Source organism: Nanorana parkeri, unplaced genomic scaffold, assembly GCF_000935625.1.
Source record: "Nanorana parkeri isolate BGI_ZX_2015 unplaced genomic scaffold, ASM93562v1 scaffold157, whole genome shotgun sequence".
Classification (NCBI taxonomy): Eukaryota; Metazoa; Chordata; class Amphibia; order Anura; family Dicroglossidae; genus Nanorana; species Nanorana parkeri.
In genome coordinates, this window is record NW_017306425.1 from 1707592 (window position 1) to 1727306 (window position 19715).

At 41.3% G+C, this 19715-nt stretch overlaps 1 protein-coding gene across 1 annotated transcript in view; it reads right to left on the minus strand.

Moving 5' to 3' along the window:
* Positions 1 to 1910: 1910 nt before the first annotated feature.
* Positions 1911 to 19715, minus strand: part of CUNH3orf58 (chromosome unknown C3orf58 homolog) — a 34365-nt gene continuing 16560 nt past the window's right edge. The window contains exons 2-3 of the mRNA XM_018554407.1: positions 8708 to 9011; positions 1911 to 2932 (exon numbers count right to left, since the gene is read on the minus strand). Coding sequence (XP_018409909.1) covers positions 2601 to 2932; positions 8708 to 9011 — 636 coding nt within the window. The 3' untranslated portion in view covers positions 1911 to 2600. The remainder of the gene's footprint in view (positions 2933 to 8707; positions 9012 to 19715) is intronic.

Genomic DNA, 19715 nt, shown 5'->3' on the forward strand with positions numbered 1-19715 from the left:
GAAGGAGGAATAGAGCTGTGCTATGGAGAATAATAATTGCCAGCCACCAACACTGTGGCACTGAAAAAAGTTGTTATAGCAACTAATTTGACATTTTGGTTTTCAAGGCTAAGCTTATTAAATTGTTAGCTTATTTATTAATCTCTCAGTGGCACAAGTGAATAGTCGTTAAGTTGAATATTTTTCTGCCGTAAGCCTACCCTTCTAACCAGATTTTAGAGGGAGACAATATTGGTGTACTAATTGTCTCTACTTTTGCAAATTTTTCATAAATGCAAAAAAGTTCACTAGATTCTGAGCCATATTATATACAGTATGTATATTATGAAAAAGCATGCGTGTTAAAGAAATTGCCCTTTTAAGATCCAAATGTAGAAACATGCTTGAGTGAGGTTTCCAAGGCCCTATAATTCGAGGCCCATTCCGGTTTTTACTGTAAGATGCTACAGATGTTGAATCAACATGCATTAAACTGGTGCAATGGGAGTAGAGCACTATATTCCTTTGCAGCCCCATAACGGACCATGGTTTCAGAGCTGCAACAAAACTGAAGTCATATAGCATAGGTGAATTATATATAGGTTTTCAAGGTGACACATAAAATAGATAACTTAGAAGTGAACTTGTAAGACTCGCTTCACAAATTTTATTATGCAACGTGAAAGCAGGCAGCTCAAGGTTTCAACACACACCTTTATTAATAAAAGATAGCTTTCCTGATACACAGGGCTCCAATCACTTAGTGTGAACCAATACCCAACTTCCAAGGTTTCCATTGGATCTCCTAATTCCAAACATCTTCCTGCTCTGTTGACGAAGCCCACGTTTTGAACATGACTGGAAGTCCTAACTAAATAGTTTAAATTAAATGCCGCTTCCTGGAAGGGAACCTTAGTGCATAGTAATATGCAGCCTCCTGGGTCTTCGCATGCTTAAAGTTATTAGATGACCACAGCAGGAAGATGTAGCAAAAACCTGAAAGTGGAGATTACTATATAGGGCGTTTCTTGGTCTGAGGGTTCTTGGGAATCTTTTTTAATATTTCAATAACGTGTGCAGTCACACGAGATTGTTAAAGTTTGTTGACCAAGAACTGTGGCAGCTTCACTTTAAAGTGGTTTTACCCTACTAGTGGAATACTTGCTTATTCCCTGGGGTAACATGATATTAAAGCAGACCTAAACCCTGCAATAAGTGATTAAAACGCAGGCACCTTGTAGCGGCTCCAGGGACCTATGTGACAGTTGAATATCAAAGTGTACAAGTACAATCACCACATCAGCAGAAGTCGAGGTCCCATGTACAGCCTTGGCTAAGGATTGAAGGGGCTTCACAAGTATCAACTTGAAGACTAATGCAAGTACTACAAGGTTCATACACTGCAGAGTGGCCATCTTAGTAACATTTTAAGCTAGGAAAGGTTTTCGTGTAAAACCCTTTTTAAATGAAACCAATAGGTATTTGTGTGAGATATCTATAGCAAAAAGATTAACTGTTCGGTATAAGAACAATTTCAACTCCAGAAGCAACACTGTGTGGTAGTTTTACTGTCACTGTTTACTCATGGTCAATAAAGAGCACTGACTGACATTTAAAAAATTAGCATCTACATTATGTTACCTTTAAGAGCGCCAGAAAGAATGTTTAAGAACAATTTTAAAAGAAAACACATCTCGATATAGAATTGCATGTGCTCAAGCCACTATATCAGTCCTACATAATTTCAGTTAGATCATCTTAAGCTTGGTAAGTTTGCTTTACAATGTACAACCAAAGATAATTGGAGATATGCATCAGATGCTGAAATATGCCTTGTATTGACTGAGGTAAAACAGGCAGTAACTTCCCTTACCAAACCTTAGCCTGTAAGTCTATGCCCAGGAGTTTTGATTTTTGGTGTGCATTTATGTGCATCATTCAGAACCACAGCTTGAGTGCACCGATATCAGCAGGAGACGATAATGAGAGAAAAAGGGTCAAGTCAAATAAATGGTTTAAAGAAAACTAAACAATGACTACATTTTAATGCAGAATTGGAATATATTTACAGCATATGTAAAAAAAGATATTAAGAAACAGGACGCAACAGAGAGGGGACCCCCAAAAAAAATCAAGAGCTGGAACAAAATATCGGTGCCTCAACATACAAATATGAAATGATGTAAGAAAAAAAGCCTTTAAAACAGGCCAGCAGTCTTAACTTGAACTTTCCAAGTAAAGGCATCAGCTTCACAAAAATTGTGATACCAATGTAATATGCCATTGTCAACTACTATTTGACACATGAATAATCAATTAGGCTACTAAAGTCCGTTTTTCTCCAGTCAGTTGGAGATCTCATGTGATCTGCCTCTCGGGTAATCCGAGAGAAAAATCAATAGTAGTTTAAGTTTTAATTAGATAGAAACACGTACCTGGCTTGATTGCAAAGGATTGGATACCACTCTGCTTTCCACTTCAGTTTAATTTCATGGCATTTACAAAGCTTCTATTTAAAACGCCTGGCTATACAACAGTAATTTAAGCTGGTACGTGCTCTAGCCAATTACACTTTATTTGCTAGACAGAAAAAAAAAATAAAAAGGACAAAACAGTATGGACTACCTCACATTATTACTTAGCTGTGCAAGGTATTCTCTTAATTCCTTAGCAGCTTTAAACCTGCCATATCTTTTCTTTGGGTTTGCACATTCATCAAGCAGTGCCTCGAGATGGCCATCTTTGGCAATTTCTGCTGGAGGGTCGTGGAGGAGACCCCCAGAAGTGCCACGCCAGGTAGCATGTCTACATAAGAGGTTCTGGCAAATAGCATAGTAGTTATGGTCCACGGTAGTTCGGGAACAAAGAATTTCTTTTGAGAAGGACAAGCAAGCTTCTTTGTCACACTCATCAAATTTGCTTTCATACCACACGTCCCAGTTTTCTGGTTTATCTAGAAAAGCAGAGAAGATATATTAAAAGTTGTATATACATGATACAATATAGTTCATAAACATTTTAATTAAAATATTAGTTACAGTGCTAAAATGTGTTTGCCCAAGGTAAACTAGAATTGGGTCTCTTCTGAAGACAGTCGATAATACGAATCACCTTCACTCCATACAGCGTACAGACCTTGGATGAGAGGTTGGTGCTTGAAGTGACAACACGGATGGCGCCGTGTTAGATACAGTCCATAATAGAAGTCACCATTACTCGAAGATATGTGCAAGAAGTAACGAAGCTTGCGCTATGTTTTTTTTCCTTTACTGACCTTGCCGAGCGTCGCGTCACTGCTGCTCCGGTGGGTGGCGCTCCAGGTGGGGTCCTAATTTAGGTGGCCGGTGATTGACCAGAGGGGCCCCACTCGGAGCGCCGCCCACTGGAGCAGCAGTGGCGCGACGCTCCTCTTCAGCTCAGCGCCGACGACTTCCTCACGTGTGAGGAAAATCGTGAGGCACCGTGATCGAGGCAACAGTAAGTGAGGGCCTGGGCTTAAGTGGGATGTTTAGTGTTGTGTGAACAACAAGAATCTATTGCTGCAGTATTCTATATGTACTGTACATGTACTACATATAGAATACACTGCAGCAATAGATTTACAATTCTCCCCTGCTAATATGAATAGGTTAAATGATCCATAGTACAACTACATATTATGTACACTTATGTAGGCAAAGTGCAGTGAAATGAAGTATCTCTGTTCACTTCGGAACTGTGACCTGTTTGATGTGGAACACTTTTGTAAATTAACTTACCCTTGCTTTACACCTTAACAATCCCCAGATAAAGATATGAATATCACAAGATGGCTGGTTACTTTTTGCCAGTCAGTGATCAGTATGACAGCCAGGCAACCAGCACTTAGAGGAAAAAGTAATGAAGCAATGGAAGCTAACAAACCTAACTCAGGACCATCTATCGCTTAAAGGTAGCTTGTAGTTTAAAGCAAACCTGTAAGATCATGAAGAGAGATGACAGAAAGGGCCAGTTAGCTGGCTGCTATACTGATCCACTGGCATCCGTTTACGGTAACCTCATGATGTCTAACATGAGAAGCCCTTATGTAAATGCTTGTTCCAAGTCAATGGTGGCAACCCTTCATTAACATCTTAATATGCTCCGGAATTCTTTTTTTTTTTTAACTAACCCCTGCACAGTGGGGTTACCCCCACACTGCTAGGGATGACTGCTTATTTTTGTGTAGGTGATACAAAAAAAAAAAAGTTACTCACCTGAACTGCAGAGCAAGCTGAGGCCAATCCTTCTAAACTCTCTCCCCTTCTCCTCTGCAGTGGTCTAAGTTCCCATAAATTACATTGTTCTATAGAAAGTGTATATAGTAGACGTGAGGACACAGAGGAACATTCCAATGCTGCAGATAGGAGGAGAGAGGCTGGAGGGAGCGCTGTGACAGCTGGCTGGCTTGGATCTTCAGGTAGAGCAGCGTGTGACGTGCGGCTCAGGCCGCATGTGGAGCCCCGAACAGGCAAATCAATCGATAGCCGACGAATCGACGATCGAAAACGGTGCCAACGTTTTCAATCGTCGATTTTAATCGACTAAATCGATTAACTGTTGCAGCTCTAGGTGAGTATAACTGTTATTTTTGAACCAAGACAAACGAGCACTTCACCCTTGCAGTGCGGGGGGTAGCCCAACTGCAAGGGCTAATAAAAAGTTATCCTGAAGTTGTTTTAATCAATACTGCACACCGTAATGCCATCCACAAAATATACAAACAGTATAGTACAGAGATTGAAATTCCTTTTAGGGCTTGTTCACACCAAAAGCGTGTGCGTTTCAGAGCGGTAGCTGCTGGAACGCACCGCGATCGCTGTGAAACTTCTCCACGCTTTTTGGGGCGGGAGGGGGCGTGGCGGTGCATTGTATTCAATGGCACCGCTTCCACGACCCCCCGCCCGCAGTGCGATAGAACGCCTGGCAAAACTTTGCCAGCGTTCCGTTTAACTGCAAACGCTAAAAAATAGGGCAAGCACGATTTTTTGCGTTTGCAGTGGAACGCAACGCTGGCAAAGTTTCTATCGCACTGCAGGCGGGGGCGTGAAAGCGGTACCATTGAATACAATGCACAGCCACGCTCCCGCTCTGGAACGCACACGCTTCCGGTGTGAACAAGGCCTTAGTGCTAACCGCGTTGTGCGAGGGCTAACTACAATTCAATCAGTTCATATAAAATTGTTAAAGGAGGTTGTGCAATCAAAGCGTAACCGAAATGGTCTGCTTTAGTCTTCGGATCATGATATTTACACAAGCTGCATGCGATTAGTTCATTATGTTAGCTTTATAGCTATGATGCAATTCTCTGTATAGGACTGACCGTAGACCAATATCTCATCCACCCTACTACTACTACTGCCCATTTTTAGTGCAAGCCATCAACATGGCTCTATTCTCACCTAAGTATCTCATTGTGGGTAGGTACAAGCTATTACATATACTTGTACCCACCCAAGATGGTTTGCCAAATTGTAAAATAGACTATCATAAACCACTTACAGCATTGTCATGTGTCGTATGTATAAATGGATAGGAGATATTAGATTAAAAAAGGCTGCATATACAAAACAGCTGCTAAAATGTAGATGCAGCTTCACAAAACATGGCTAGATAAAGAAAGCAGTTTATCATTCTCCACATATGGGCAAGAAAGCAAAAGATTAATTTGTAGGACTTCACCAATCAATCATGTTTGTCTCGTAGAGGAGCAGGTGGTGAACTCACAGGACATGACAAATATGGGCACAATCTAGAAGCAAGCTGACAAAATGATGCGGCTCTCTTTACTGAAAATTCAACTAACGGCTTGGTTTTGTGCCAATTTGCCCGTGTATTTTTACATGGCAGTATACATTGCGACATGTCTTTTCCCTAGAACAATCATCCAGTCATGTTGAATATTTACCGCTGATTCATTAGGACATGCCGATTACATTCAACGAACGTGTGGAATGAAAACCTGTTTGGTGCTCTTCTTCAGATTTGAATAATGTGCAAATTTTATAACAATTTAACTTGTTAGTGGCCAGTGACAACCATACTGAGTCACTGGCACCGGGCCCGTTTAAACAGACTCCCGGCAGCTAAAAACGTTGGGACTCCGTTTACAAATTGTAAAGCCGACTGTCAGCTTTACAATAGAAGCGATCAGGCGACTCAGCTGTCGCCCGATCGCTTCTCCCCCTGCATTTCCCGGGCTCCGTTGCCCCTCCTACGGGCCCGGGACCGGCTTCTCTGGTGACTGGGGGAAGCTGGGGAGGAGATCAGCGAACCTCCGTTCGCCGATCCCCTCCCCGTACTATGGGACCGGGAGCGAAGCAGATTACATCACGTCCGGTCCCATAGCTGTCAGTGCTGGGCTGCTGAAGTCCAGCTATAAGCAATTGCAGTGCGATCTGCACTTCAATAGCTTATTGGGAGTGTAAATGTGGCATTGTAGGTCTTTTAGACCCCCAGCATTACCTTAAAGAGTACCTGTCACTGCCAATCTGCTATCACATGGGGAGCTTGTAAGCCCCCCTATGAGATAGCAATTAAAGTAGAAAAAAATATAAGTTTTTAAAATTAAATATTAAATGAATGTAAAAATTACGTCAGTCAAAGTACCGCAGCGCTGAATACTGAAAAATGGCCTGGCCAGGAAGGGGGTCTAAACACCTGGTCTTGAAGTGGTTAAATGTTAAAGTCTTCCGCGCGCACACGCGCCGGATGTGCCTACGTATGCAAACGATGATTGCGCTACACATGTTGGGTATCGCGATGCACGCCGGAGTGAGAGCAATAATTCTAAGGACAATATTTATGTGCATCTCTAAACTGATGATCTGTGGGGGCTTTTAAAGCGTCATATGGACTTTTTGGGGTACTGGATTTTGTCAGTTTCACGGACGCACACAATTTTTAACCTGGGCATGTTGGGTATCTATTTACTCGTTGTAACCTCATCTTTTATATTTAATTTTAAAAATAGGTATTTAATTGTGTTTGGGGCATTTAAGGTCAATTTGCACTACATTTTGTGGTTTGATAATACGAAGCACTAATACCGTGCAACGTAAAAATTTTAAACTGCCAATATTTTATATTCTACACGGTCTTGGCTTTCAGAAAATATATAATGTGGGGGGGGGGAGCGATTTTCAGGCCTAAAATGTGGATTGTATCATGGGCACGAGTATAAAAAACAAAAAACGGCCTCGGTCACTAAGGGGTTCATTGTTGGCCATCTTTCACCCCTTCCCGTCTGCCCATCGTAAAATTATGGGCAGACGGCGGATCCATCCCGGTGGGGTCGATCACTTGTATAACCCTAAATTGTGTGGTGCCCCCCCCCCCCTGCTGCCATGCCCCTCCAGTGCTGCTGCCAGTTATCCCGGGCACCGCTGTCCCCCCTGCAGTGCCCGGGACGAACAGGACTGGCACAGCGGCTGCTCGAAGAGAGATCAGCATTTCCCACCGCTGATCTCTCCTTCTCTCTCTCTAAAGTCATAAACGATGTCTATTACATCACTTCCACCTTTAGCTGTTATTTCTCTGGCTGGGAGCCAGAGAAGATGGGTAAGTAAAATGAAAGAGCTCTGCTTCATCAGCTTCTTTGGGGGTCCCTAGGGGACATTAGGGTTCTTGGGGACCCTGATGTCTCCATTAAGAGGACTTGTCATTTTTTTTATAGCTATCACATTGGGGGATTTTTAGCCCCACTATGTGATAACAATCAAGTTAAGTGTAAAAAATTAGTTTTTAAAAAAAAATTATTAAAGTTTCATATTAAAAAAAAAAAAAACAGCAAAAAAAGTTTCAAGTCCCCCGCCCCAACGCACTTATATACGTGAATACGCGTCGTGCAAAACAACGTGCAAAAACAACGATTGCGCCACACATGTTACATATCGCCACGAAGGTCGCTGTGACAGCAAAAATTCTAGGCCCATCAATCACTGACATGACTAAACTGATGAGCGTAAACTGTAAAAGCTTTTAAAGAGTCGCCTATGGCCAATTTTAGGCATGGTAGTTTTTTGCGATTCTGTGGGCGCACGCAATTTTAAAGCTTGACAAGCTTGGCGTCTATTTACCCGACGTGACCCAATCTTTTATATTTTACCAAAAAATTGGGTAATAAATATTTTATAACACAACGTAGGGAAAACTTTTTTTTTCAGACTTTACGGTCCTTTTTTCATTATATAGTAAAAAAATAAAAACCCCAGTGGTGATTAAATACCACCAAAATAAAGCTCTATCTGTCCCTAAAAATTGGTATAAAATTCATTTCAGTACAGAATTGCATGAATGAACTAACATCAAAGTACCGCAGCGATGAATACTGAAAAATGGCCTGGGCAGGAAGGGAGTTTAACACCCCGGTCAGCAAGTGGTTAAACATTAACTGTGAATTCCTAATACCCCTTTTCAGTGACCTGCACTCCCATGGTTTTAGAACACTGAAATAAGAAATGTAGCAGCAAAAGTGATAACTAGTCTTCCAAAACAGAATCACACAAACTGGGTAAAGGTGGAATAGAGAAAAAGTGATATACGAAGCAATCGGCATGCACCCATATTTCATAGTACATCTATAAGCTGCAAAAAACAATCCAGATCACAGCTTTCTTCCTCTTGCATATGTAGACAAAATAGGTCATTCAGGAGTTTAGCAGCTGCAATGCCTTCAAAGTTAGGCACAATTTTAAAAAGGTACACTTACTCTGTTTTATTAATTTTTTATCAGCTACCAAAACATTCTCAGCATCAACGATGATTACTTTTCCATCTCGAGGTCCAACTGCAAAGTTGTCAAAGCTGACATCTAAGAGGTAAAGTGCAAATTCAAAGTCATTATTTGTGAGTTGCTCAGCAATTTCCATTAGCTGCCATGCAAGGTCCACACGCTTTTCCCATGGAGCATTGAAGAAACTCCAAAGCTCTTCACCTACATAATTCACAGCCACCATTCTTCCACATGCTCCCAGGTATTTAGCAAAAGGCCAGCCTTCATCAGATGGAAAGCTCTAAAGGAAGAAAAAACAAAAAGGTCTTTGGATTAGATTACTTCTCAATATACTACACAATATATCAAATAATGTTAAGCCTTAAGTAAAAGGAATGTCAGTGAAATATAGAGCATGGCTAGAATTGTACTAGGAATGTGTTATAACAAGCTGGGTTTCATGTGTCATTACTAGGTGCTCATTTCCCACAAATGCCAAATCAGACTAACATTTTAATGTCAAGAGCAATTTTAGGGCAGATTTGAGAATGATTGGTAATTTTGGGGGAACAACAGTACTCAACACTGAGCCGTAATCATCAGTGTTACAATTTCAATAGGGAAGTGAAGTTCACCACTAAACAGCAGAATCCAATAGACATCATAGAGGATGAAGGGCTTAGCAGCAAAATCAAAGCATTTCAGATGCAAACATTTAGCTTATAATGTTGGGGGGTTTTACGTCATTTTCAGGCCTAAAATGTGGAATATAACATGGGTGCAAAAATTGAAAAAAGGGCCTCAGTCATGAAGGGGTTAAACTGAGAAAAGTGCCCAAGCAGTTGGCAAAGGTCTAAGAGGATGTTCTGTTTAGCCGATTTGGAAGTATAGGAAAGAATCTTAAACGGCAGACTGTTCACTCAATTACAGTAAAAAAAGAATTTAATATATAAACCAAAACAAAATTAGTGTAAGAAAAAGGGGAAATGTGAGAAAATATTTTTTACATTTTCCAAACAAAATTTGTGACTGAAAGTTTCTACAAATACATTTATAAGGCATAAATCTTCATTCTAACAAGCAATTACAGCTGCCATATCCTTTTTATTAAAACCTTTTTGCTCCAAATCAAAACCCACATAGCTGAAACTAACTAATTAGCACTAATTCACAGCAAGAAGCCACACCATTGGTTTGTGAATTCGTTTGTTATGTTATTAGTCAACTTAAACTTTACCCATGTCTTTGAAATGACAACACACCTTTAGGAAGGTTTAGTAATGACAATCTACAAACAAGATACTTAGAGGATTGTGGGCTTTTTATTCCTTACATTCGAACGCATTCTTTTCACAGGAGCCAATTTTTACTAAAAGGACAGATTAATATATCTCTTTACTTCCTGGAACTCTGGCACACGTGAGCATGGACATTATCTGAAGGTGAGGAAAATGCATTTCCCTGACATCTCATGAGATTACAGATTAGGTTTCCCAGCAATGCTCTGCTGATGTAACCTTCCCAGGATTCAATGCTTGGCCAAGATTAAATCATTTGTGCCAAAAAAGAAGTAGAAGGAAGGAAGTAGAAAACAAGAAATTGTAAGTAAAATGAAAATGTTTGTTTACCTATTGAAAGTAAGATTACTTCATATCAGCATGCAGAGCTGTATGCTAATGTGAGTTTTAGTGAAAGAAGGGGGTAAAGGTCTGCTTTAAGGCCCTTATCTATGGCAATTATATTATCTTAGCACTCATTTTGTCTCGTGTGCAGATTTTTTTTATACACCAATGTGCAAACAATGGTACTTTAATTTAAAAAAAACTAACAATAAGATTATATGAACTGGTGTCATTAAATGTGCTGATACCGTGAACTTTAATGCTTAACATGACAAATCTTCATGAAATTAAAACTTAAAAAGGTATCATGAAACTTATCTGTCTAGGACCTCAAAACTAAAAACTAGCTTGATCCACTTAAAAAAAAAAAAAATGAAGTAGCACAAGCCTTCCCATGTTTAGAAATAATCATTAGTTGTATTTTCCAATAGATTTGCATTCGTCAAAAATAAGCTTGACTGACTTTAGCTACCAAACTATGTAAACAGGTTAAAAAATGGTCAATAACACATTCATTTTTATCCTCGGATGACATTTTTTTCAGCATTTACGCAGACAAGAAGGAAAAAAAAAAAAACTCTGATATAAGCCAACCTATAGATCCAATTTGTCACAAAAAGTGAATATTTATGAAACATCTAGACTCCTTTGTGTCAGCCAGATTCACATGTACCTAAAAGGAACTGCAGCAAGAACACAAACTCTTGCACAAACATATCATGCGATTCAAAATGCTGTATAAATGCAGAAGAAATAGTATTTAGCCAACCCAAAATGGCTGCAAAAATATTGAGCTACTATTCTTTCATTACAGCCCTGAGAATATTCACAGTGGGCCCTTTCATTGATTTGCTACAGCGAAGATCACATTCCACCTCATTTCAAAGATGCTCTGGGAAAATTGAGATTTGGGGACAGTACAGTCAATGAAACCAGTAAGCCGGCTTGATGTGTGCTCTGACATGTTATATAAACCTGCTGACATAGCCACTACAAAAACATGGCAGGTAATCACAGGTGTGCACACGGTCAGCAACAACCCCCAGGTACACTGTGGCAGTACAGCGACATTCAACTGATATTAAGGAGAGTCTAATCTGTGCCAAGAAAATAAACATTCTCATACGTTGTATGCCCAATTCTGACACTACCTGCATGCTGCTGCAGTCTTACCAGATAAAGAACCCTGGTGGTGAGGTTACATGTTTAGTAGCATTTTAAGCCCTTAAGGACCAAGCTACAGATGCTTGTCTTTCAGTTAAGGATCAAAACAATTTGTGTTGTGTGTTCAACCGCAATTTCCATCTTTCTCATTTATTGCACCAAAATAGATTATATACTGTTTTTTTAACCCCTTCATGACTGAGGCCTTTTTTTCATTTTTTTTGTACCCATGTTATATTCCACATTTTAGGCCTGAAAATTACTTAAAACCCCCCACACATTATATATTTTCTGAATGCCAAGACCCTATAGAATAAAATGGTGGTAGTTGCAAATTTTTATGTTGCGCAATATTAGCGCAACTCCTTATTAACCCCCAATATTTAGTGAAAAAATTAAATGCCCCAAAACACAACAAAATACCCATTTTTTTAATGAAATATAAAAGATGAGGTTACAACAAGTAAAACGATACCCAACATGCCCAGGTTACAAATTGCGTGCATCCGTAAAACGGCAAAAAACCTCAGTACCCCAAAAAGTCCGTAGCGCGTTCGTCGTTTTCATGCGTAGGCGCGAGGAGGGGATCGATGAACGGAAGTTCGTCGACCTCCTCCCCAGCTCCCCGCGGACACCAAGATCGCCGGTCCCGGGCCCGTAGGAGGGGCAATGGAGCCCGGGAAGCACGGACTCTACAAGTTTAAACCGAGTCCCGGCGGCAAAAGTCACCGGGAGTCTGTTTAAACAGCCCCGATGCTGGCGACGTACACTGTACGTCGTCAGTCACGAAGGGGTTAAAGGACAAAAGGGCTTTAATTTGATGTGAAATGTGTATATAAAAGTTCTCATATAGTGCATGAGGGAAGCTTAAAGGAGAACTATGGGGTTAAGGCTTTTCCCCATAGTTCTCCTTAGGGTAACGGGAGGACACAAACTAGGGTCCTCCCATCACCCTAAGCTCAGTATACCGCGAGCTACAGCAATGCTGTACTGAAATGAATTTTATACCATTTTTTGGGGACAGATAGAGCTTTATTTTGGAGGTATTTAATCACCACTGGGGGTTTTATGTTTTACTATAATTAGGAAAAATTAAAAGAACATTTTGAAAAAAAAAAAAGTTTTTTTTGTACATTATGCTAGGAAACATTACCCAGTTTTTTGGTAAAATATAAAAGACCGGGTCAGGTCAGGTAAATAGACACCAAACATGTCAACCTTTAAAATTGCACGCACCCGCGAAATCGCAGAAAACTACCATACCCAAAATTGGCCATAGGCGACAGTTTAAAAGCTTTTACCGCTCATCAGTTTAGTGTTATCAGTGATTGATGGCCCTAGACTTATTGCTCTCACTGCGACGTTCGCGGCGATATGTAACATGTGCGGCGTAATGGGCGCAATCTGCGTTTTTGCACGTATGCGCCCCCGACGCATGTTTGCATGCGTGTATGTATGGGTGGGGACTTTAAAAAATGTTTTATTCTTTTTTTCTGACGGGATCAGATCTAGAGAGCTCCGGGCCGGCCGTTTTTTTACTACGGCCGGCCCGGAAGTGGTTAAACCCTAAAGGACCCACAACGTAATGATTCCATCATGGGTCCTTATGGCACGGGCAACTTGAATGCAATGACTGAATAATCGCATCACTGTTCCTTAAGGGGTTAAAGGATGTGTTTAAGATGCCCACACACACACTAGGTTTCTCCTCATTTGATCTTGCACAGGCGTAAGCAGAAGATGCAAAGAGCAGAGCAGATGTCAGAATGAATGCACACACACCATGAATACACTATAAAAGAATGGTGTCATCACAGCACTCACTCAGGGCTATGACACTCTCCATTCATAGGAGAAAAAAAAAGATCCAGAGTTGGGCTTTAATTTGTAGGTATCTTCTTTCCACTATGCAATTTCCTTTTATTAGCTTATAGATCTGCCCATCTTTGCAGGGAGAGTGGCAAGCTTAGCAGCTTTAAGCAAAGTGAAGGTAACAACTTACATTTGTTGCCCTTGGACACCATGTTCCACACCCAAGTGTCAGATGTCCCAGGACCATATGGCTACAAAGGCGGTCAGGTGCCCCCCCTACTCTGGTCTCTCGACTCTGAGGCATCTTTAGGGAATCTAGGTTAGTGACTTTTGGTAAGGCGGATGCAGGTTGCTCTAAGGCAAGGCATAAGTGAACCCCCTCAATAAGGATAGAGACGTATCCTTCGGTTTTGTTGGAATATCTGCAGAGCGGGCCTCGCCCTGCACTAATGCAGGAGAATGCTACCGCACTCCTTACTGGTATGTCCCTTGTGACTGCGGATGGCACAGCTTCAAATACAAGTATGTCACCAGCACAACGCGGTTAAATATTTTAGTGATCATTTTATTGATGCACACACATCTTGGCACATCGCAACGTTAAACAAAAAAGGGCACCAATTTTAAATGTAAAATGCGCCAACCGCCCTACAACAACAGATGCTGCAACGAAGTGTAAACACACTCTGGACGGATTAGGTTCACAGTGGTCTGCTAGAGCTGAAGCTCTATGAAGAAAGATCGGAAGCCAAGGATCTGAACGTTTCCTCCTCAGCTTAAAACTGGGTCCTGGCTGCAACTGACAGGCAGTAGTTCCAGCACTAGTGCTGGTAGGGGCCCAAAGGAGACCAAGCACAGGTGCCATATTGAAAACTGCATCGAGGACTTACATGGTTAACTGAAAAGTAAATGCCATTCACAAAAAATAGTATGTAATGTTCATGCCTTAAAAAAGGAGGCGTTCAATAATATGTAAGGAAAAGCTCTACATAATTAAGCTGTATGTGCAACCAATAAGAAAATAAAATACTTCCGTATTATTCACAAGCTGCAGCACTGCCAACAACCAAAAGCTGCTGAAAAGATACGTTTTATAAGCCATATCCTTTCAAAGTGCATGCCTCCAGACCAGACATATCAATATTTCATTCCTGCACCTCCCTGTGTTCCACAGATCCTTTTTCTAGGTTAGTTCTGGAAAATACACATGTTAAAATGTGCACCGAGTGTCTTCACTCTTCAATTTTATCTTATTCCTCAATGTCGATGTAGATCTTCCTGAGAAAAATGGGAATAAGAAAAATTTCAGACGTGTGGCTTTCGTTGAATTCATTACAAATTCAGCCTTGATCAAAAGTTTCTAAATAAAGATCAAGGTCTAAATTTTAGAGGTGGGGGGAGGGCACAGTACTGGCTTCCTCAGTGGAGCCTAACATTTTTCACACATCATGTCTTTCCACACCTTCTAACCCGCTACTACCACAGAAACAAAATTATGGTAATCCATGGGGTCCCCCTTAAAGATAAAGATAGATACCAGACCCCTATCTGGCATAAGAATATGGAATGAATTTGAGGACCACACAACACTTTTTACATTTGAGACTGAAGTACCTTGAGATTGCGGACATTTTTGAAGGGTGCCATGACTGAAAGGTTGAGAAAGGCTGATCTAATGAATCCTTAAAACCTAAACAATGCGCCACCTACGCATGGCGCAGAGCAGTCAGGCCTATAACTATTCAAAGTTTGGGAAGTAACACGTTTTATAAAAACAAAACACTAATTTAATTCAAAATCTTTTGAAGGGTGCTCTTTCAGATCTATGTGATGCACTAATGTGATACAGCAGAGCAGTAATCCTCTCCTTTTAGTTTGGCTTTCGTTGAAACATCAGAGAGTGTGACCCAACAAGGAATAAGTTTTTTTTTAAATATATAAACAGAGAAAAGTCCTCAGCTTGGTGTGTTAGATGGTCGGCCTGTGACCCAATCTGTGCTCCATGCGATCCATTATGTATAGAAGATTGATGCTAGGGTATATCGCTAGTTTTCCTTTTAGGCAAACATATATTAAGTATTTTTCTTTCTTTGGCGTGTTAGATGGTCGGCCTGTGACCCAATCTGTGCTCCATGCGATCCATTATGCATGGAAGATTGATGCTAGGGTATATCGCAAACAGAAAAGTATTTTTCTTTCCAGACGAATGTATGCACGTTATATCACATCACGTTATATCACATATTGTGTTTTATAATGTCACTTTTATGCTATCAAAATTGGCAGGAACATGATGTCATGGTGTCAATGTGGAGGTTGCTGATTGGCCATTCTGATTAGGGTTGGGGCTATATATCAGCTGTGTTTATGTGCACTTACACCTGTATGTTTTACCTGATGAAGGGGATCCTTTGTGACCCCAAAACATTTGTTGTTTTTTACCACGATGCACGTCACTAAATAGACATATTTTGCAAAATTGGAGTGCCGGTGTCTCTGCTTTAACAAACAAGGAATAAGTCACTGCACTAACTTCCTCACTTGTGGGTGTAAATAAAACAGGCTTTGTACAACAAGAAGTATGAAAAGTAGAAAATGTAAAAAAAAAAAAAAGAGCTTTAGACCATTTTTGCACTTTAGTTAGCCCTCTCCCTTCCCTGGAACAACCATGTTAGATTACTCTTTCTCCCACTGCCAAACCTCTTTACTCCAGTCTTCTGGAAATATCTTGGTTGTGCCAGTTAGCCTGCCGTGGGTTTTTTGCATACATCAGCCAATCCAAGATGTCTGCAGGCTCAACTGTCAGCATCTATGTGATGTACTGGCCACAAGACCAAACCTTCCTCCTGCCACATGCATCATTTAGCATCTTCTTTATTGGCACCTAGGTCAGCAATAGCTAAAGCACTTAGTGGTTGAGTACTGAGTGGGCTCTGACACCACGAGACCATAACACGTATAGCCTTGATTTCAATCAATCCTCAGAGGAGGAACGGGGCGATTGCAGAGTCATCAGTGTCTTCTACCCGAGAATTGAAAGGTACACAGACCGCTGCAGCCAACACCAGCGGAGGAGCAGAGCGGTGGCATTTAATGGAAAATCAACTAATCGATTATGAAAATCGTTGCCAATTATTCTCATTATCGATTATAAATCGATTAGTTGTTGCAGCCCTATTGTCCAGACAAAATACTTTAAATGTTAGCTTTAAAGTATGCAGAGTTTGTGCGCATTTACAGATGAACTTCAATGCAACTATTAATCTAAAAATAACTAGCAAAGTGTGCCCAATATAAAATGGGTAGAATTCAAAAAGGTACTGGTGGTGCATGTAACTCCTAATATAACAAAACTGTGACTGAGTTGTATGAAACATGTAATGGTGTTCAGAGTTAAGGTGTGTGGCATATGTAAACGTACTGCTAGAACTGGAAAATCTGGATTAGGTCATGTACACATTCATGTAACGCATCATTGAAAGAGGACAACCCACCATTCACCCAAAACACAAACACATCTCATAACCACCTCTGAGCTCAACCCCGTTTCCAGTACTCGCAAATCAAGCATTCTGGGTTTTTTCTCTAATATAGTATATAACTATGGCTGGGTTCACACCCAGGCGTACGGAATATGCGCGTTTTTACCACGATTCGCAGTAAAAGAAACGCGTGTTTCCGAGGGCTTTCCGGCTATATCCTGATGGATACGCGCCCCAAAGAAGCTCCTGTACTTCTTTGGGCGTAGGGCGTTTTGCAGCGCATTCTTACGCCCCGGCTTTTGCCGCCGGGACTCTGTTTAAACTTGTGAAGCCGACTGTCGGCTTTACAACAGAAGCGATTCTGGTGACTTACCTGTCGCCAGATTGCTTGTGTCCCGAAGAAGGGCCCCCGCCGTGCTTCCCGGGCTCCGTTGCCCCTCCTACGGGCCCGGGACCGGCTTCCTTGGTGTCCGCGGGGAGCTGGGGAGGAGATCGATAAACAGAAGTTTATATGGGACCGGGAGCGATGCAGATTGCATCACTTCCAGTCCCTGGCCTGTCAGTTGTGGGCTCCTGCAGCCCAGCTATAAGCTATTGAAGTGCGATCTGCACTTCAAAAGCTTATTCCTAGTGTAAAGGTGACACTGGGGGTCTTTTGGACCCCCAGCATCACCTTAAAGAGTACCTGTCACCACCATCTTACAAGCCCCCCATGTGATAGCAGTCAAAGTACAGTAAAAAAAAAAACAAAACCAAAAAAAAAAAAAAGTTTAAAATTAAAAATTAAAATGAAATCAAATAAATCTAATAATAAAATTTTTAAAGTCCCCCGCCCCCACATCGCCACGTAAACACGCGTCGCGTGCGCATACGTATGAAAACGACGAACGCGCTACACATGTTGGGTATCGCCACGCACGCTGGAGTGAGAGCAATTATTCTAGGGCCAGTATTTTGGGGGTATCTCTAAACTGATGACCTGTGGGGGCTTTTAAAGCGTCTATGGACTTTTTGGGGTACTGCAGTTTTTCGGCCTTTCACGGACGCACGCAATTTTTAAACTGGGCATGTTGGGTATTGTTTTACTCGTTGTAACTTCATCTTTTATATTTCATTAAACAAATTGGTATTTTGTTGTCTTTTGGGGCATTTAATTCAATTTGTCCCTAAATTTGGGGGTTTAAGCTAGCTCAGCTAAAACTGAGTGCGAAAAGCATATCGCCGCAGATAGATAATGACAATCAGCATGGGTTCAGGAAAGATCGTCCCTGCCTGACTAACCTGCTAACTTTTTGAGGGGGTGAGTAGAGATATGGACGGGGGGGGGAAGCCGGTAGATGTGGTAAACCTAAAATTGGTGGAAAAAAAATTCCAGCACAAAGGGCGAAAGGGGTTCACAGTTAAAGCGGTTAGGGTCTGGAACTCACTGCCACAGGCAGTGATTTCAGCAAAAAATGTGGAATTGTTCAAGAAACTTTTGGATGATTTTTTAAGGGACCGTAATATACAGGGGTACAGGTACTCCTAGAATGAGATCCTAATAGGTTGGACTTGATGGACTAATGTCTTTATTCAACCTCAAATACTATGTATGTAATAAGGAGTTGCGCTAATATTGCGCAACATAAAAATTTGCAACTACCACCATTATATTGTGTAGGGTCTTGGCATTCAGAAAATATATAATGTGTGGGGGTTTTAAGTCATTTTCAGCCCTAAAATGTGGAATATAACATGGGTGCAAAAAATGAATAAAAGGCCTCAGTCATGAAGGGGTTAAAGAACTCAGCTGTGAAGAAAGCACAACACTTCATTGAATGATAAGAACACAGCAATGTTTGTATTTTTACTCCACATTAAAAGGCAGCCAAGTTCCTAATTTACTTAACACAGAAGAAAAAATACGTTTGACATCTGTGTTTAGTTAAAGCTTACTTGAAACAAAAGCTCTCAAGAAAGCTTGCGATGTAAATGCATTTTGCATCTCTTCACTGCCAGAATAATGGAAGAATGAATAGGACGCTACATAAAACCGAAAGAACTTTTATTGGAAGAAGAAAAAAAAATCCACTCCCGGTCATTAAAATACATTGCAATGATTTAGCAAACTTACATTTTCAGATCCATACCCACTACTAGTTTACAGTTACCTGCCTTTCCACCATCTTCCTCTCCCTTACATCTTAGGCCCCTATCGCATGGTCCGATCAGGATGGGATTCTGCGTACATAAACAGACAAGTATCCGTTTGAATCAGATTGCCCCTGATACGGCACGGCGAAAGAGCTCTGATCCATTTGTTTTTCTAGACCTCGCTGGAGCCAGGGGGTAACTGGATGTAAACAGACGCAAGTTCATTTAGATGCGGCTGCCCATATACTAAACATTGGCCATTTAGAGTCCTCTTCCACTCCTCCATAACGACATCAGGGAGCTAGTGGATGTTAGAGACCTTGCACTCCTCCACCTTCCGTTTTTCTGGATGCCCCACAGATGCTCAATAGGGTTTAGGTCTGGAGACATGCTTGGCCAGTCCATCACCTTTACCCTCAGCTTCTTTAACAAGGAAGTGGTCGTCTTGGAGGTGTGTTTGGGGGTCGATATGTTGGAATACTGCCCAGTCTCCAAAGGGAGGGGATCATGCTCTGCTTCAGTATGTCACAGTACATGTTGGCATTCATGGTTCCCTCAATTAACTGTAGCTCCCCTGTGACGGCAGCACTCATGCAGCCCCAGACCATGACACTCCCACCACCATGTTTGACTGTAGGCAAGACACGCTTGTCTTTGTACTCTTCACCTGGTTGCCGCCACACAAGCTTGACACCATATGGACCAAATAAGTTTATCTTGGTCTCATCAGACCACAGGACATGGTTCCAGTAATCCATGTCCTTAGTCTGCTTGTCTTCAGCAAACTGTTTG